General features: G+C 41.5%; 2 protein-coding genes across 4 annotated transcripts in view; one reads left to right on the forward strand and one right to left on the reverse strand.

Moving 5' to 3' along the window:
- Positions 1 to 13,385, forward strand: part of LOC141051010 (uncharacterized) — a 59,605-nt gene extending 46,220 nt beyond the window's left edge. For 2 of the 3 annotated variants that reach the window (XM_073547786.1, XM_073547787.1), the window contains exon 12: positions 9,464 to 13,301. In XM_073547786.1, coding sequence (XP_073403887.1) covers positions 9,464 to 11,667 — 2,204 coding nt within the window. In that variant the 3' untranslated portion in view covers positions 11,668 to 13,301. Of the gene's footprint in view, positions 1 to 9,463 lie in introns of all 3 variants that reach the window. The other variant, XM_073547785.1, reaches the window with a different exon arrangement.
- Positions 1 to 21,255, reverse strand: part of LOC141051007 (uncharacterized) — an 850,460-nt gene that overhangs the window by 424,609 nt on the left and 404,596 nt on the right. The gene's annotated exons all lie outside the window — the stretch shown is intronic.

Consider the following 21,255-nt stretch of genomic DNA (forward strand, 5'->3'; position numbering starts at 1 on the left):
AACCCTTACACAGAGAGTTGATGGTGTTAAAGAAGAAATATCCAGCATGAAGGCAGCCATAAATAACGCTTATGCCAGGGTGGGGGCAGTGGAGGAGAGAGTGAGTGTGCTGGAGGATCAACTTTCTAAAATGCAGAAGTCTCACACTCAATGTTTGCAGAGATGTGCTGCCCTGGCTGGTAAAATTGATGACTTGGAATACCGCTCAAGGCGGAATAATGTGAGATTAGTGGGCATCCCCGAGAAGGCAGAAGGAACTGATCCAACAGCATTTATTGAGGACTGGCTCCGCTCTAAAATTGGCGCCGGTAACTTGACCAAACTTTATACGGTGCAGAGAGTGCACCGCGTCCCCATGAGACCCCTCCCGCCAGGATCCCCCCCCGTACTATCCTTGCTAGGATCCTTAATTATAGACAGAGATATTATACTAAGGAAAGCAAGAACGGCCAAAGATCTGTGCTTTAATGGCCAAAAGATTTCCATTTATCCTGATTACTCAGCCAAGGTGCAAAAGCAGAGGCTGCAATATGGTGCAGTGAAGAAAAGACTGAGAGACTTGGCTTTGGCTTACTCCACCTTCTATCTGCCAAAGCTCAGGGTTGTGGTCCTGGGGACAGTGCATTTTTTCCAAACACCGGAGGAGGCCGTGAAATGGCTTGACTTAAACAACAAGCGGCTCCAGGCGGATAAGGACAGAGGGAAGTGAGCGGAGTGAAATGTCGTGCTGAGTCGTGTCGTTTTCTGATAAGGAGAAACTAAAAGACGGTGCTGTTATATGGAGGTTTCTGGTTCCTGCATATTAATTGATTTTAACTATGGAGGGACTGATTGTAATAATATCTATATGCGGAGGAGGTGTGGGAGAGTTTTAGGTAGATCGTGGTTCAGAGGTAACGTTTATAGGGGAGCTAGACGTTGGAGTACCCACTCTCTGGTAAGAGAGGGAAAAATACATTGGGAGAACTGTTATGGTTTGTTGTATTACTGTATATGGGGGGGAGGAGAGGGGTTAATTGTTTAGGGAAGAGTTTTATTGCATACGGAGAGCTGCAATATATTTTCAAGGGTCGGGAACTTGTATGTACAGAATTTTATGATGGGTGATAGAATTAAAATCCTTAGTTGGAATGTAAGAGGACTGTCAGAGGGAACACGAAGAACGGCGATCATGGAATATGCTAGGAAGAGGAGGCCGGATATTCTATGCCACCAGGAGACTCATTTACTACGGGAAAAGGTGGAGGTGTTGAAGAGGCGGTGGATTGGGAGAGCATGTCATTCCACATATTCTTCATATGCTAGAGGGGTCTCTTTATTAATAGGAACGTCTATGTCAATTGAAGAAATTGAAAGCCATGTTGATAGTGAAGGACTGTATATTTTTGTTGTTTGTAAAATCTATGGGTAATCACTATGTGTAGTAGCTATGTACATACCACCGCCATATAGCGGGAAAAAGTTATGTGAGGTTATGGAATTATTTAAGCGGGGTACGGGATTACCATTACTTATTATTGGTGATTTCAATAATGTTATAGATGAGGGGTGGGATAGACATAAACAGAGTGCAGGTAAAAGCATTAGGAAATTGACGGCATTTGGGAATTATATTAAAGAGATTGGAATGATGGACCTGTGGAGGGTGAGAAATGAGAATGCGGTGTGCTACTCTTGCTATTCTGCGATGCATGGGTCTCTCTCACGAATAGATATGGCACTGGGGAATGAACTAATGACACAACTGGTTTGTGGAGTGGAATACCTCCCAATGGTGATTTCGGACCATAGGCCTATAGAATTGTCCATTAGATGGATGGGGGGGGGATTGGGAAGGGAGGTGGGTGGAAGTTGAACCCAGTGGGACTGGAATATATTGATATGAATATTATCAAGGAAGAATTGGAGGAGTATTGGCGGATTAATGAAGGGAGTGCTGATAGTCGGGTGGTGTGGGACGCTATGAAAGCGGTCCTAAGGGGTCTTTTGTTTCGAGAGATTTCCAGGTGTAGGTCGAAATCTCAGCTAGAAAACAGGAAAATAATAGAAACCTTAGAGAGGGTGGAGAGGGATATGGTACTGGACCCGTCAGCAGAAAATCAGAGTAGGCTAAGGGGTGCACAGGAAGAGGTTAATAAGGTGTATTTGAGGAAAGCAGAGAGGAGGAGGGCTTTCCAGAAGCTGCTCAGGGCCAACAGATGAGGGGGTGGGAGGGATGTGTCTGGGGCTGGTTCAACACAAAGGGTCTTGGTTCAGGTGATGGGGAGGGATCCCTTGGTTCAGGGGTTGGAGGCAGGAAGTTTTAGGAAGTTAGGTTTGATGTATCCCACTTTAGTGCTGATACATAAAGTCTGGGAGGCAATTAAAAAGATTAGGGGTTTGGAACACTTGACAAATTTTTCCCCGATATGGCAAAACGAGACTCTACCGGAATTTGTTAAAATGGGAGAATTGAAAAATTGGATGAGACTGGGAATACAGTACATGGTTCCGATGCAGGACGCGCAGGGACTGGTGCCCTTTGGAAAGTTGCAGGAAGATTATGGGCTACCGGAGGTCTGCAGATTTCAATATGGGCAGTTTAGGCATGCTTATGTTATGCAGAGTAGGACAATGAATATGGAGATTCACAAGGATATATTGATTGATTATGTCTGTGCCGAGGGGGGAACAAAAGGGGTAGTGTCGGGCATTTATAAGGATCTAATGCATACTTTTTAAAATAATTACCCTATTAGAGCACAGGGAAAATGGGAGGAGGAGTTTGGTAGGATAGAGGAAGATAAATGGGAAGTGATTATGGAATATACACTCACTGGCCACTTTATTAGGTACACCATGCTAGTAAGGGGTTGGACCCCCTTTTGCCTTCAGAACTGCCTCAATTCTTCGTGGCAGAGATTCAACAAGGTGCTGGAAGCATTCCTCAGAGATTTTGGACCATATTGACATGATGGCATCACACAGTTGGCGCAGATTTGTCGGCTGCACATCCCTGATGCGAATCTCCCATTCCACCACATCCCAAAGATGCTCTATTGGATTGAGATCTGGTGACTGAGGAGGCCATTTGAGTACAGTAAACTCATTGTCATGTTCAAGAAACCAATCTGAGATGATTCAAGCTTTATGACATGGCGCATTATCCTGCTGAAAGTAGCCATCAGATGTTGGGTACATTGTGGTCATAAAGGGATGGACATGGTCAGCAACAATACTCAGGTAGGCTGTGGCGTTGCAACGATGCTCAATTGGTACCAAGGGGCCCAAAGAGTGCCCAGAAAAAATTCCCCACACCATGACACCACCACCACCAGCCTGAACCGTTGATACAAGGCAGGATGGATCCATGCTTTCATGTTGTTTACGCCAAATTCGGACCCTACCATCCGAATGTCGCAGCAGAAATCGAGACTCATCAGACCAGGCAACGTTTTTCCAATCTTCTACTGTCCAATTTCGATGAGCTTGTGCAAATTGTAGCCTCAGTTTCCTGTTCTTAGCTGAGAGGAGTTGTACCCAGTGTGGTCTTCTGCTGCTGTAGCCCATCTGCCTCAAAGTTCGACGCACTGTGCGTTCAGAGATGCTCTTCTGCCTACCTTGGTTGTAACGGGTGGCAATTTGAGTCACTGTTGCCTTTCTATCAGCTCGAACCAGTCTGCCCATTCTCCTCTGACCTCTGGCATCAACATGGCATTTCCGGCCACAGAACTGCCGCTTACTGGATTTTTTTTCTTTTTCGGACCATTCTCTGTAAACCCTAGAGATGGTTGTGCGTGAAAATCCCAGTAGATCAGCAGTTTCTGAAATTCTCAGACCAGCCCTTCTGGCACCAACAATCATGCCACGTTCAAAGGCACTCAAATCACCTTTCTTCCCCATACTGATGCTCGGTTTGAACTGCAGGAGATTGTCTTGACCATGTCTACATGCCTAAATGCACTGAGTTGCCGCCATGTGATTGGCTGATTAGAAATTAAGTCTTAACACACAGTTGGACAGGTGTACCTAATAAAGTGGCCAGTGAGTGTATACCCCAATTATCGCTGGGTGAACCGGGCAGACTCTCGCAGATATGTACTCCATAGAGTATATACAGTTGTGGCCAAAAGTACTGACACCCCTGAAATTTTGTCAGATAATACTCAGTTTCTTCCTGAAAATTATTGCAAACACAAATTCTTTGGTATTATTATCTTCATTTAATTTGTCTTAAATGAAAAAACACAAAAAGAATTTTCCTAAAGCCAAATTGGATATAATTCCACACCAAACATAAAAAAGAGGGTGGACAAAAGTATTGGCACTGTTCGAAAAATCATGTGATGCTTCTCTAATTTGTGTAATTAACAGCACCTGTAACTTACCTGTGGCACCTAACAGGTGTTGGCAGTAACTAAATCACACTTGCAGCCAGTTGACATGGATTAAAGTTGACTCAACCTCTGTCCTGTGTCCTTGTGTGTACCACATTGAGCATGGAGAAAAGAAAGACCAAAGAACTGTCTGAGGACTTGAGAAACCAAATTGTGAGGAAGCATGAGCAATCTCAAGGCTACAAGTCCATCTCCAAAGACCTAAATGTTCCTGTGTCTATCGTGCGCAGTGTCATCAAGAAGTTTAAAGCCCATGGCACTGTGGCTAACCTCCCTAGATGTGGACGGAAAAGAAAAATTGACAAGAGATTTCAACGCAAGATTGTGCGGATGTTGGATAAAGAACCTCGACTAACATCCAAACAAGTTCAAGCTGCCCTGCAGTCCGAGGGTACAACAGTGTCAACCCGTACTATCCGTCGGCGTCTGAATGAAAAGGGACTGTATGGTAGGAGACCCAGGAAGACCCCACTTCTTACCCCGAGACATAAAAAAGCCAGGCTGGAGTTTGCCAAAACTTACCTGAAAAAGCCTAAAACGTTTTGGAAGAATGTTCTCTGGTCAGATGAGATAAAAGTAGAGCTTTTTGGGCAAAGGCATCAACATAGAGTTTACAGGAGAAAAAAAGAGGCATTCAAAGAAAAAAACACGGTCCCTACAGTCACACATGGCGGAGGTTCCCTGATGTTTTGGGGTTGCTTTGCTGCCTCTGGCACTGGACTGCTTGACCGTGTGCATGGCATTATGAAGTCTGAAGATTACCAACAAATTTTGCAGCATAATGTAGGGCCCAGTGTGAGAAAGCTGGGTCTCCCTCAGAGGTCATGGGTCTTCCAGCAGAACAATGACCCAAAACACACTTCCAAAAGCACTAGAAAATGGTTTGAGAGAAAGCACTGGAGACTTCTAAGGTGGCCAGCAATGAGTCCAGACCTGAATCCCATAGAACACCTGTGGAGAGATCTAAAAATGGCAGTTTGGAGAAGGCACCCTTCTAATATCAGGGACCTGGAGCAGTTTGCCAAAGAAGAATGGTGTAAAATTCCAGCAGAGCATTGTAAGAAACTCATTGATGGTTACCGGTAGCGGCTAGTCGCAGTTATTTTGGCTAAAGGTTGTGCAACCAAGTATTAGGCTGAGGGTGCCAATACTTTTGTCTGAAATGATCAATGTTTTGCTTTTTGCTTCATTCTCTTTTGTGTTTTTTCATTTAAGACAAATTAAATGAAGATAATAATACTAAAGAATTTGTGTTTGCAATCATTTTCATGAAGAAACTGAGTATTATCTGACAAAATTGCAGGGGTTGTCAATACATTTGGCCACAACTGTAGGACTCCTGAACGGCTGTATAGAGCGGGTCTGAGACAGACTTCTGAGTGTCCTTTGTGCCGAATGGAGGGGGCTGGAATTCTCCATATGTTATGGCAGTGTCCAAATCTGAACACATATTGGACGGCAGTGCTTAATGCCATAGGAGGCGTGTATGGCTGTAGGATTGAGAGGGATCCTGTGGTGTGTATACTGAGATATGTGGAGGAGGTTCAGGTACATAATAAATATAAGTGGCTATAGCTAGATTATTATATATTGCACGAAAACTGATCGCCAGACACTGGATAAATGAAGATCCGCCGACATTGAGGGAATTTTTCAGATAGTCTGACTCTATTGTGAATATGGAAAAAGATATTTACGTTAAGAGAAAAAGCATAAGAACATTTGAACATTTGAGACAGTGAATACCTTGGGTGGAGAGAAGATGACCTTGAACTTAGGTTACACCATGCATTATTTGCTGCTCTTGTATGTAATGGGGAGAGGGGAAGGGAGGGAATTTCTGAAACTAATGACCATTGTTAATGTTTTCATTGCGATTTTTGTTCTATTGTTTTGTACCTGAATTTGGTTAAATAAAAATTTATCTGATTTAAAAAAAAAAAAGAGAGGTTAAGGCCAGAAAAAATGTGGTGGTGAGGTTGGGGAAGAGGTGTGATAGGATGGATTCAAGTGTACAAGAGGTAAGGTGTGATTTGAAGAGATGATGAGTAAGCTCTCTTTCAGTGATGTTATAGGGGAAGAGCATTGGTCTGTTATATGGAGTGGTTGTGGTGGTTGAGCATTAAGTACTTGGCTGATTTTGTTCGGTTTTATTTTGAAATGTGCAGCAAAGTCTTCTGCAGATACAAATGAGATCTATTGGGGCAATGATGGATGGAGGAGTGTTTGGGCGCATGGCAGAGCTCAGAAGGGAAGCAGCGCCATTTTGGAATGCTGACTTTGATGGAATGTTCTGCATGTGTCATGTTGTGTTTGCAGAGCCCCTGATGTGCCTAAACAGTAGAAACCCCCCACAAGTGACTCCATTTTGGAAACTAGACCCCCCCAAGGAACTTATCTAGATGTGTGGTGAGCACTTTGAACCCCCAAGTGCTTCACAGAAGTTTATAACGCCCGGGCGTGAAAATAAAAAATCATATTTTTTCCACAAACATGATCTTTTAGTCCCCAATTTTTTTATTTTCCCAAGGGTAACAGGAGAAATTGGACCCCAAAGGTTGTTGTACAATTTGTCCTGAGTACACGGATACCTCATTGGTGGGAGTTAAAACTACTGCATGGGCACACATCGGGGCTCAGAAGGGAAGTAGTGACATTTTGGAATGCAGACTTTGATGGAATGGTCTGCGGGTGTCATGTTGCCTTTGGAGAGCACCTGATGTGCCTAACCTGTGGAAACCCCCCACATTTGACCCCATTTTGGAAATTAGACCCCCCAAGGAACTTATCTAGATGTGTGGTGAGCACTTTGATCCCCCAAGTGCTTCACAGAAGTTTATAACGCCCAGGCGTGAAAATAAAAAAATCATATTTTTTCCACAAACATGATCTTTTAGTCCCCAATTTTTTTAATTTCACAAGGGTAATAGGAGAAATTGGACCCCAAAAGTTGTTGTGCAATTTATCCTGAGTAGGCTGATACCCCATATGTGGGGGTAAACTACTGTTTGGGCGCATGACAGAGCTTGGAAGGGAAGAAGCACCGTTTGACTTTTTCAACGCAGAATTGGCCGGAATTGAGATCAGATGCCATGTTGCATTTGGAGAGCCTCTGATGTGCCCAAACAGTGGAAACCCCCTAATTCTAACTCCAAACCTAACCACAACACACCCCTAACCCTAATGGGGAAAATGGAAATACATCTTTTTTATTTTATTATTTTTCCCTAACTAAGGGGGTGATAACGGGGGGTTTAATTTACAATTTATAGTGGGTTTTTATGCTTGGCAGCCGCAATAGGCTAAAAGACGCTTTTTATTGTAAAAATAGTTTTTTGCATCACCACATTCTGAGAGCTATAATTTTTCCATATTTTGGCCCACCGAGTCATGTGAGGTCTTATTTTTTGTGGGACGAGGTGATGTTTTTATTGGTACCATTTTCGGGCACGTGACATTTTTGATCGCTTTTTATTTCGATTTTTGGGACGCAGAATGAAGAAAAAACAGCAATTCCTAAATTTTCTTTTTTTTTTGTGAGGGGGCGATAACACTGTTCCGCGTGTGGTAAAATTGATAAAGGGGTTTTATTCTTCAGGTCAGTACGATTACAGCAATACCTCATTTATATCTTTTTTATGATTTGGCTCTTTTATACAATAAAAACAATTTTATATAAAAAATATTTTTTCATCGCTTTATTCTGCGAGCTATAACTTTATTTTTTTGCTCATGATGCTGTATGGCAGCTCGTTTTTTGCGGGACAAGATGATGTTTTCAGCGGAACCATGTTTATATTCGTCTTTTTCATCGCGCGTTATTGCACGTTTTGATCGGCGGTATGATGATAAAGCATTGTTTTTTGATTATTTTTTTTTAAGGGGTTCACTAAAGGGGTTAACTAGTGGGACAGTTTTATAGGGCTGGTCGTTACGGACGCGGCGATACTAAATATGCCTTCACCTCCCGCCCTGCCTGCAGTGCACACACTGGTATCTAGGGTAAACATCGGGTTTCTAAGGGCCCCACGGCCCTTAGAAACCTGATGTTTATGTTGGTAACCAGCGTTCTCGCTGGTCCTGATCGCTGGAGGGGCTGTCTATGTGACAGCTCACCAGCGATCAGCTAACAATGTCCCAGCGATCCCATCCATGTCGGATCGTTGGTGGGATCGCTGGGACATCGTTATGTGTAACGGTACCGTTAGACCAGTTAGTTAGGAGTCTAGACATGGAGCTGAATTGATGTAGACAGTCCATAATGTTTTTGAGTGACATATCAGGTTCCCAAGGTATCATCTGCTCTGACTTTCTCGCTCACTGAGGGTTCATGAAAACCGAGTGCTACAGGATCCTGCCATAGGTTATCAGGATTTTTTTTCACTTATGTGAATATAATTTGTGATAAAGGGAAGCCCTACCTGTGCCACTTTATAGTTTGTTACCAGGGAGTTAGGTTCAGTGTAGTGTACCCATGAAATAAAGGTGTCTCCAAACCCTAATCTGAAAGTGTTCAGCACAACAAATGCCACTTAATCGAGTTGAATGTTTTGTAGACTTCACGGGAGAAAATTGCCCTGGACCCAATATGATAGTAAATTTCTTTAGGGTGTGTAAAAATTATATGTGTATTAAGGTTCATTGACCAATCAGCCATAAAGCACATTTTGTCAGGGTGTATTAATGAACAAATTACTGAATCTACCTGACCAGCTAATATTTTGTACAGAATTTTAATATCAGATTGTAGTGGGAAAATTGACTGGTAAGAATCACAAAGTCTAGGGTTCTTAAAATGCTGGCAATAAACATGCTTTACCACTGCTCGATTCTTTCCCTCTGGGGCTTCACTAAGCTCCTTCTGGCAGTCCTATAGAGAATGAATTGAGTGTCATCTGACCTGCTGCTCCATTTTGTAAAGAGGATAAAAGTGCCTTGTCATGGGATAAGAATTCCTCATTCTGCTGATTGACATGGGTCCCAATAGTTGGACTTTCACTGATCAGTATATTTTCACCTATCTTTTGGATAGTGGATGCATTATTTTAGCTTGACAATCCTTTTCATAAAGGTTATATTTTTGGCAGATTACTGTTCCAGGACATTACAAGGACAACGGATATCTTTAGAATTCAAAGCTGAAGATGGTGGCATAACACAGCATACATATGAAGAGCAAGACAACGATCTATCATCTGAATGTTTTAAGCAGATCCTCTCAAAGACTATTAAGCAAACTGAAAATCACAAAAGGGGTAATAAAGCGCAAACAGATCACCCTTCAAAGAAAAAATATTCATGTTCAGAATGCGGGAAATGTTATAGAGCTAAAAAACATCTTGTTACACATCAAAAGATTCATCAAAGGTTTAAGACATTTTCATGTTTAGAATGTGGGAAATGTTTTAATCGGAAAACACATCTTGTTATACATCAGAGAATTCACACAGGGGAGAAGCCGTTTTCATGTTCAGAATGTGGGAAGTGTTTTAATGAAAAATCAGGTCTTGTTACACATCAGAGAACTCACACAGGGGAGAAGCCATATTCTTGCCCAGCTTGTGACAAATGTTTTCATATAAAATCATGCCTTACAAAACATCAGAGAATTCACATAGAGAAAAAGGAATTTTCATGTTCAGAATGTGGGTTATGTTTTAGATATAAGGGCACACTAATTACACATCAGAAAACTCACACAGGTGAAAAGCCTTTTTTATGTGCAGAATGTGGGAAATGTTTTGGCACTAAATTCACTCTTATTATGCATCAGAGAAATCACACAGGGGAGAAGCCATTTTCATGTTCAGAATGTGGGAAATTCTTTATAAATAAGTATAGTCTGGTTGCACATCAGAGAATTCACACAGGGGAGAAACCTTTTTCATGTTCAGAATGTGGAAAATTCTTTACAAATAAATCAATTCTAGTTATACATCAGAGAATTCACACTGGGGAAAAGCCTTTTTCATGTTCAGAATGTGGAAAACTCTTTACAAATAAGTCAATTCTGGTTATACATCAGAGAATTCACACTGGGGAAAAGCCTTTTTCATGTTCAGAATGTGGAAAATTCTTTACAAATAAGTCAAGGCTGGTTATACATCAGAGAATTCACACAGGGGAGAAACCTTTTTCATGTTTAGAATGTGGGAAATGTTATAGAGATAAAAAACATCTTGTTTCACATCAAAACATTCATCAAGTATTTAAGCCATTTTCATGTTCAGAATGTGGGAAATTCTTTTTAACCAAGTATAGTCTGGTTACACATCAGAGAACTCACACAGGGGAGAAGCCTTATTCATGCTCTGAATGTGAGAAATGCTTTAATGAAAAATCATCTCTTACAAAACATCAGATAATTCACACTGAGGAAAAGGCATTTATTTGTTCGGAATGTGGGTTAGGTTTTGGTTACAAAAACTCTCTCATTAGGCATCAGAGAATTCACACAGGTGAAAAGCCTTTTTTATGTTCAGAATGTGGTAAATGTTTTACCCATAAATCCTCTCTTGTTATGCATCAGATAAATCACACAGAGAAAAAACAATTTGCCTTGTTAGAATGTGGAAATTCTTTTAATCAGGGAAGTCAGACGGACGAGAAGCTATATTCATGTACAGAATGTGAGCAATGTTTTAGCACTAAGACTGCTCTTGTTCTTCATCAGAAAATTCATACAGGGGAGAAACTATTTTCATGCTCACAGTGTGGAAAATTCTTTTCAAGTAAGTCAATTCTAGTTAAACATCAGAGAATTCACACAGGAGAAAAACCTTTTTCATGTTCAGAATGTGTAAAATGCTTTAAAAGTAAGTCAAATCTGGTTATACATCAGAGAAGTCACACAGGAGAAAAGCCATTTTCATGTTCACAATGTGAAAAATTCTTTAAAAGTAAGACAATTCTAGATAAACATCAGAAAATTCACACAGGGGAGAAACCTTTTTCATGCTTAGAATGTAAAAAATGTTTTACAACTAAGTCAAATCTTGTTATACATCAGAGAAGTCACACAGGAGAAAAGCCATATTCATGCTCAGAATGTGAGAAATGTTTCAGCAGCACATCTGCTCTTATTAACCATCAAAAAATTCACACAGGGGAGAAGCCATTTACATGTTTACAATGTGGATACAGTTTTAAACTTAAATCATACATGGTTAAACATCAGAGAACTCACTCAGGTGAGAAACCTTTTTCATGTTCAGAATGTGGAAAATTATTTGCAAGGAAATCAACTCTGGTTACACATCAGAAAATTCACAAAGGGGAGAAGCCAATTTAATCTTGAGGAGGTGAGAAGTATTTTATTCAGAAAACAAATCTTGTCTGGCATAAAGAACATGCACATGAAAAAAAATATACAACGGGAATAGTCAAACTAAAGTCACATGTCACACAAAAAAGAGAAAATAGTTCGTAGAAGACCTAGGCAAATTGCAGCCTATGGGCCAGAGCTATCGCTTTGAATTTGTCCGGCCTGCTGACGGCAATAATCAAAGGAGAAAAAAGGGTGATTTAACTGATCCATGCTTTTAATTTTTGTCAGAATTATAATTTCAATTGTATCCCCGTCACAGATGCCATCTTCTGGTGGAACTGGGTGCTGCAGAAAGAAGCAAGGGGATGCTTAGGCCGGCTTCACATTTGCGGGATGGCCGAACTGCGGATGGCTGCGGGCTTCCGTGAAGCTCCGCCCACTTCCGCATCTCCTCCGGTCAGCTCCGTCTATGTCTGCATGAGGCCTGCGCACCCTATCTTTAACATTAGGTACGCAGGTCGTGCGGATGTATGCGGATACCTCCGCATGCGTCGTATTGACGATGCGGCGACCCGCGTCGAACCCAACATGTTGCAATTTAATGCGTTCGCCGCATCGTCAAAACGACGCATGCGAAGGCATCCGAATACATCCACATGGCCTGCGTACCCAATGTTAAAGATAGGGTGCGCAGGCTGCATGCAGACGTAGGCGGAACTGACCGGAGGAGGTGCTGCAGTGAGCGGAGCTGACCAGAGGAAGTCCGCAGCTCGGCCATCTTCAAATGTGAACCTAGCCTTAGTCCCTGGCTGTCAGCAGGGCTTCTCAAACCTTGGTGGGAGAATTCATGAGGAAAGCAGTGAAGAAACGATAGGACTATCTTACCCATTTTCTGCTTATAACTGGCAAGTAGTCAGCGACTAAGTGGGTCCTGGAGAGTGTAATTAAATAAGACCTAAGAGACTGCATTGTGGACTGTGGCTGTATATGTTTGGAGATCAGCTATTTAGGAGCAGCTGCATCTCCCCCAGAACATCTCGTTACAGCTTAAATACTTGGGTGAAGTATTTTTAATGAATACTGGGTCCAACAGTGTGAAGTTTCCCTCAATTCCACTACATGTGGTCTTCACGTATAATATTCTATGTGCCCCTTTCCTCCATCCTTTACTAGTGAAGTGTGATCCTTAAACTGTCCTTTATTCCTCACCATGTGCTCTTGTGCTTCTCACCTGTGTCTGTAAAACTGTTAACCCTTACCTCACCCTTTGCACTAAGCTTGTTCTTTTGCTACGTTCTATATCTTGTGCAGGGGAGGTAAAGGTTGAGTCCCTCACGTGCTCTTTTCTATGATCTCCCCTACATGTGGATCAAGTGGAGTGGGTGGTCATATGTTTTTTTCGTGATGAAGCTCGGACAAATTTTTAATACGCTCTTTTGATCATAGATTTACCAGTATCAGCTAATCAGAGCCATGTATTTTATGGCATTTAACAGATAAAATTAATATTCTAGAGAATTATGGTCAGTTGCTTTACAATTTGCGGTGTGAACCCTTGGGAAAGTTAGTTTCCCTAGATGGTGATTAATGTCTGCAATTACCAATAATCATCTTATGCAATAATATTACACAACTCTATAAAACATATCTATTGGATATTTCACATTAGTTTAAATAAGTTTCTCCAAAATAATTGTTAAAAAATAATGTTTCCTTTTATAATAAAATGTTTCCTTTTTATATGCCTGGGCTTGGACTTTCTTCATCATTTTCAGTTGTCTCACCTTCTGATGTTGACTTCAAGATGAAAAGGTGAGCAATGCTGAGGATTCTGTGATGGTACATGGCTGCCATGACCCATTCCTTAGAATATGAGTCATCAGACTTTCGATCCCAGACTTTAAGACAATGTTTTTGAAAATATACTATTCATCGAGGATAATTGTATTAAACATATTACACTACAGAGCCATGTTTAAAAGTTTCCAATCCAAGTAATTGCTCTTCTATTGTGTGCTAAGAGTCCTTTGTAGGGTTAAATATTCTTTGCTCCCAATCAAAAATGCATTTCAAGGGGTAGTTGACATTGGATAGCATCCGAAACAAGGTTTGTTATTTCTGCCCTAAAGACGCAAATACCAAGATAAGATCATAGTAGAAGTATAAAATATGTCCATGCCCTATGGCATTGTGGTAATGGAACTCTACCACTTGTAAGTAACCCTACACGGGCATTGCCAAGCAGGAGGTGAAATGGATGCAGGAACTCAGAGCTATGGTCCGTTCTAGCCAAAAGTGATTTTTTAAGCAGAATCTGGGTTAATATCTCTACCCGAAAACATAATTTGGCCACCCGTAACTCACAGTTAAACAAATATGTTTACAGGCAGAAAGAAAATGGCAGGAAATGTCTGGACTTTGTATAATGATGTGAACGTCTCTTCCTCTGATATACAAGCCTACCACATAGACTGAGGACTGAAAAGCCAACCAGCTTCCTATACTATGCAGCACTACTGGTTTAATCATCTAATTTACCCACCCAAACACTATGAGGATTAAAAAAGGCTCAGACATAATGTGAATGCTTCAATATAATGTTCAAAAAATCCTTACTCATAATAAAGGAAGAACAAATGAAGAGATCCATAAAATAATTATATTTATTTAAATCCAAAATTAAAAACGAGCAATATAAAAAAAGGAGAATCCCTCAAAGAACAGGATCGGATAACATCCACAATAATGTCCCTATATAGGTAATACTATGTAAAAAGATATTCCCAAACAATCACTATAGCCAATATAAATATGTAATTAAACATAAATATACCAAATCTCTATAACATAAAGTGCAGTGCAAATAAATAATCAGAGATCAAATTATATTCTAGATAGCATAATTCCCAAGAACATAACTATTGGACTAATAAAGAGAAAAATAGAAACATAGTAAATTAATCCAAATAGGGTAAGTTCATATTTACAGGCAACCTATATGAAAACCACATTAACCCCTTCATGACCCAGCCTATTTTGACCTTAATGACCTGGCCATTTTTAGCAATTCTGACCAGTGTCCCTTTATGAGGTAATAACTCAGGAACGCTTCAACGGATCCTAGCGATTCTGAGACTGTTTTTTCATGACATATTGGGCTTCATGTTAGTGGTAAATTTAGGTCGATAATGTTTGTATTTATTTGTGAAAAAATGGAAATTTGGTGAAAATTGAGAAAATTTCGCAATTTTCACATTTTGAATTTTTATTCCTTTAAACCAGAGAGTTATGTGACACAAAATAGTTAATAAATAACATTTTCTACATGTCTACTTTACATCAGCACAATTTTGGAAACCAAATTTTTTTTTGTTGGGAAGTTATAAGGGTTAAAAGTTGACCAGCGATTTCTCATTTTTACAACAAAATTTACAAAACCATTTTTTTTAGGGACCACCTCACATTTGAAGTCACTTTGAGGGGTCTATGTGGCAGAAAATACCCAAAAGTGACACCATTCTAAAAACTGCACCCCTCAAGCTACTCAAAACTACATTCAAAAAGATTATTAACCCTTCAGGTGCTTCACAGCAACTAAAGCAATGTGGAAGGAAAAAAATGGACATTTTAATTTTTCCAACAAAAATTTTCTTTTAGCATCAATTTTTTCATTTTCACATGGGTAACAGGATAAAATAGATCCTAAAATTTGTTGGGCAATTTCTCCTGAGTACACCGATACCTCATATGTGGTCATAAACCACTGTTTGGGCGCACGGCAGGGCCCGGAAGGGAAGGAGCGCCATTTGACTTTTTGAATGGAAATATGCTGGAATATTTAGCGGTTGCCATGTCGAGTTTGGAGAGTCCCTGTGTGCCTAAACATTGTAGCTCCCCCACAAGTGACCCCATTTTGGAAATTAGAACCTCCAAGGAACTTATCTAGATGCATAGTGAGCACTTTCAACCCCCAGGTGCTCCACAAATTGATCCGTAAAAGAAAAAAAGAACTTTTTTCACAAAAATTTTCTTTTAGCCTCAGGTTTTTCATTTTTCACATGGGCAATGGGATAAAATGGATCCTAAAATTTGTTGGTCAATTTCTCCTGAGTGCACCGATACCTCATATGTGGTCATAAACCACTGTTTTGACTTTTTGAATGGAAAATTAGCTCCAATCGTTAGTGGACACCATGTCGTGTTTGGAGAGCCCCTGTGTGCCTAAGCATTGGAGCTCCCCCACAAGTGACCCCATTTTGGAAACTAGACCCCACAAGGAACTTATCTAGATGTGTAGTGAGCACTTTGAACCCCCAAGTGCTTCACAGAAGTTTATAAACGCAGAGCCAAGAAAATAAAAAATCATTTTTTTTTCCTCCAAAAATGATTTTTTAGCCCGATATTTTTTATTTTCACGAGGGTAACAGGAGAAATTGGACCACAAAAATTGTTCAGTTTGTCCTGAGTACGCTGGCACCCCATATGTGGGGGGGAACCACTGTTTGGGCGCACGGCAGGGCTCAGAAGGGAAGGAGCGCCATTTGACTTTTTGAATGGAAAATTAGCTCCAATCGCTAGCGGACACCATGTCGTGTTTGGAGAGGCCCTGTCTGCCTAGACTTTGGAGCTCCCCCACAAATGACCCCGTTTTGGAAACTAGACCCCCAAAGGAACTTATCTAGATGCATAGCGAGCACTTTGAACCCCCAGGTTCTTTACAGAAGTGTATAACGCAGAGCTGTGAAAATAAAAAATCTTTTTTTTTTCCTCAAAAAATTATTTTTTAGCCCGCAATTTTTTATTTTCACAATGGTAACAGGAGAAATTGGACCCCAAAAGTTGTCCAGTTTGTCCTGAGTACAGTGGTACCCAATATGTGGGGGGGGACCACTGTTTGGGCACACATCGGGGCTCGGAAGGGAAGTAGTGACGTTTTGAAATACCGACTTGATGGAATGGTCTGCGAGCATCATGTTACATTTGCAGAGCCTCTGATGTGCCTAAACAGTGGAAACCCCCCACAAGTGACCCCATTTTGGAAACTAGACCCCCCAAGGAACTTATCTAGATGTGTGATGAGCACTTTGAAACCCCAAGTGCTTCACAGAAGTTTATAACTCAGAGCCGTGAAAATAAAAATTTTTTAGCCCCCAATTTTTTATTTTCCCAAGGCTAACAGGAGAAATTAGACCCCCAAAGTTGTTGTGCAATTTTTCCTGAGTACGCTGATACCCCATATGTGGGGGTAAACCACTGTTTGGGCACACGTCGGGGCTCAGAATGGAGGGAGTGCTGTTTGACATTTTGAACGCAAAATTGGCTGGAATAAACTGTGGCGCCATGTCGCGTTCGGAGACCCCGTGATGTGCCTAAACAGTCGAAACCCCTCAATTCTAACTCCAACTCTAACCCCAACACAGCCCTAACCCAACCCTAATAATAACCCTAACCCCAACTCTAACCCTAACCACAAGCCTAACCCTAATGCCAACCCCAACCCACCTCTAACCCTAATCTTAACCCTAACTCTAATTCCAGCCCTAACCGTAATTCCACCCCAACCCTAATTTTAACCCTAATTCCAACCCTAACCCTAATTCCAACCCTAATTCTAACCCTAACCCTATTTCTAACCCTATCTATAACCCTAATTCCAACCCTAACCCTAAATGGGAAAAAATATATATTTTTTATTTTATTATTTGCGCCTGACTATGGGGGTGATAAAAGGGGGTGTATTTACTTTTTTTTTTTCATTTTGATCACTGTGAAAGTTTATCACAGTGATCAAAATGAAAAATGAATGGGCAGCCGGCAAATGGCACACTGCGCATGCGCCCGCCATTTGGCAAGATGGTGGCGCCCATGATCTGGACGGCGGGACACCGGGAGCCACGGTGGGACACCGGGAGCACCAGCAGGATATCGGAGGTGCCGGGGGGATCGGAAGGTGGGAAGGAGCGATAGGAAGGGGAGGGGGAGCAGATGATGGCGGCGACCGATCGCCGCCGTCCATCGGTGGCGGGGGCCGATCGGTCCCGCCAGTCGGTGGGGGGGGTCGGGTGTCTGTGTCCAGCCATGTCCGATGCTATTGCAGCATCGGCCATGGCTGGATTGTAATATTTAACCAAATTTCATTGGTGAAATATTACAAATCGCTCTGATTGGCTGTTAAAAGTGAAACAGCCAATCAGAGCGATCGTAGGCAAGTGGGGGCTAAGCCACACCCCCTGGGATTAACCCAGGAGTATCCTCTGTGGGTGGGTCGGGTGACCTTTCAGTGACCCCGGTCACTCGACCCGCAGGGGGGCTATTTATAGCATGATGCCTACGGGGGCGTCATGGGTCGTTTGGGCACGACTTTTCATGACACCAACGTAGGCGTCATGGGTCGTGAAGGGGTTAGACTAAAAGGGAAGTCAGAAGTCTCATTAAATTAATTATGGTATGCAGCAAAGAGTAAGGTAGCTAAGAGACCTGAAAATGATTCACCTTGTGTGGAGCTGTATGCATCATCCCGATACCATGACGTGCGTTTCACCGCTTGGCTTCTTCCTGGGGGCGCCCCCATGTCTCAATGCTACCATCCCGCTTTTTTGTAATGAGTTTAAATTGTATGAGTTTAGATTTATGTTGCCGAGTAAACTAACCATACCAACATTCTATGCCTTACCTAAGGTCCACAAGGGTCTTAGTCCATTAAAAGGCTGTCCTATTGTAACAGGCATAGATTTTCTAACACAAAATGTTGGTATTTACTTGGATAAGGTTTTGAGACCTTATGCTACATCGCTTTCCTCCTATGTACGTGATGCATCTCATCTACTCAATCTTTTAGAGGGGTTCTCTATTGAAGCTGACACATTGTTGGCCTTGATAGATGTGGAAGCACTGTATAGCAGCATTCCTCACAATTGTGGTATGAGAGCTGTTAACCATTTCTTACAGTCAAGAGCAGTAGAATATGATGAACACAATACTCTTAAAGAGGAGCTTCTTCATTTTACTTTGACCCACAATTACTTTCTGTTTGATGGTAAGTACTTTCACCAGCTCAGGGCTACAGCAATGGGGAGCCCTTGTGCCCCCACATATGCTAATGTATTCCTGGGCTGATGGGAGCAAACCCTCATTTTTGAAGGGGATGATATGTGGTGGAATCCTTATATCAGCCTCTGGGCCAGATATATCGATGGTATTTTGGTCTGGCCCGGAGAATGAGTTCCAATGTTTCATGGAAAGTATTAATACTAATGAGATTGGGTTGAGGTTTACGTTAGAATGTCACACTCGGAGTATAAATTTTCTTGATTTGACTTACAAAAAAGCGGGATGGTAGCATTGAGACATGCACATACCGAAAACTCACAGCCACAAATAATCTATTGAAGTGGATGAGCCATCATCCAACCCCCCTGAAAAGGGGGAATACCAAAGGGGAAGTTTCTCCGAATCAGCAGAAACTGCTGATATTGGTATCTTCAAGAGTCAAGCGTCTGACTTGCATAGTAGATTTAGGGCCAGGGGCTACCCAGAATATGTTTTAAGAAAATCTTTTCAGGAGGCTCTATCTGTAGATAGACCTTCCCTTCTTAGGGATAAATGTATCTAAGTGGAAGAAAACGATCCGGTTAGGATGATTGGCACTTTTGATGGCCAGGCTGAGAGGGTGTACCAAATTTTTAAAAAACACTGGGGAATTCTGGCAGATCCCTTGGTGACCATTTGGTCCATAGCCTCTATCAGAGACCTAGGAAGACAGGAACTTGGCTGGATAGAAGACCTGTGGGTTTTTTTCAGATTTGGGAATTGTTCTAGGTGTGGGGTCATGTCTCAATCAAAAACCTTTCGTAGCGCAGTGGATGACAAAGTCTACTGGATTAGGGTTTTGGCAATTGTAGGTCCTCAGGGTTGGTCTACAAGGCCACATGTACCTGCCCCTTGGACTATGTCGGCAAAACCATGAGAGAACTGAGGGTAAGGGTGAGTGAACATTTGAATGACATCAAAAATAAAAGTGATACACCTGTCGCCCGCCATATGAATGAGGTACACAGGGGATCTTTAAATGACATTACATTCAGTTAGTCAGGCCAAATATTCGAGGGGGTGATTTGGATAAAACCATACAGAAGAGAGAAAAGGAATGTATATATAGACTCCAATCTCTCACCCTCAAAGGTCTAAATGAATGCTTGTCATTCACATGCTTTTCCTTTGCTCTAACAGACTTTATGGGGTGTTTGAAGATTTTATCTTTTCTATTGCATATAATGTGATTTTTCTGCATTTGCTATATTATAAGCCATTATCTTCTCTTATTTGAAGTTTCAGTTTCTTATCTTTTGTAATTGTACTGTTCCTGCCAAAGACCCTTGCATGATTTGCGGTATATTTTAAGGATTTTCTTGGTCCCGCTGTTTTTTCCGTGAGAAGAAGGGAATGTAACTATTGTTATTACCTGTACAATTGCATAGCGCTTTAAGATATCTTTGCGCATGTGCATAACGTTAGTGGTGCATTCCACTTGGAGGAACGCAAGCAGGTTATTCCAGACATGCGCTGAAGGATATCATTTCCGGTCATGCACAGTGAGTCTGGAACGCACGCTGAGCCGGGATGGAATGCAGAGAGGGCTTCCGACCGCGGGTCTATGCAGAGATTGGATAGGTAGGCAGGCGTGTTTTATCCTTCTCTGACCTTGTTGATTTTAGGGATACTGATTGGGTATTCCGGTACATTGCTTGCGCGCATGATCTATGGGGGTTATTTAAGTCTGCCCATTACAGACCGCCGGTATGCCTTTTTCATCATGGTATCCGGCATCACAAATTGCATCTGTTATCTGCGGTGCTAACCATATAGGCCTCCTGATGAACCGTCATACCGGGGAAACGCGTCAAGGCGTCCATATACGATAAGTGACCACTGCTGCTATTATTAATGCTCTGACTATTCATCTTGGACTTGTCATTTGGGCCTCTAATATGATATATCTATTGTGCCACTGGTTGGTCATGTTTAGTGTTTCAAACAATGGCATTTAGCAGGATCACACTTATTTATTTTTTTGATGTGATCCATGCATGTTTGTAATGTATTTATTGATTGAGAATAGCATTGACAAAGCATAATTATTTTTCTTGTGGCTTGAAAATATGCTAAGAGTATTTTTTCTTACATGCATGAGAATTGGAATGTATTAGTATTTAAATATTTTTTCCTACAAATTTACCTTCTATATCCTTCATTCCTCTTCCTTCATCTCCTTCCTATCAATTATTGTTTTCCCACCTTTGATTGTAGGGTGAGGTAGGAGAGAGAGGGATAGTCTACATTGAGTGGGGGTGCCAAATAATTGTTTCTTTTAGGGTGCCAACCTCCACAGCAGGGAAGTTGTCAAGACAGTTTCATTGCAGGGTTTTTGTAGGACTTCATGTTCTATAATATTGTATTGAAATTGTGGAAATTATTTAATTCCTTCACTCACAGGGCTAGGTAAGAATTTGTTATTACAAGATATTTTTTTAAGGGTTCACAAGGATTTCACATATATTCCTTTTATATGTTTTTTGGTACAAACTCTTAGCTACCTTACTCTTTGCTGCATAC

Source organism: Dendrobates tinctorius, unplaced genomic scaffold (assembly GCF_039654945.1).
Source record: "Dendrobates tinctorius isolate UK_male_01 unplaced genomic scaffold, ASM3965494v1 ptg000155l, whole genome shotgun sequence".
NCBI lineage: Eukaryota > Metazoa > Chordata > Amphibia > Anura > Dendrobatidae > Dendrobates > Dendrobates tinctorius.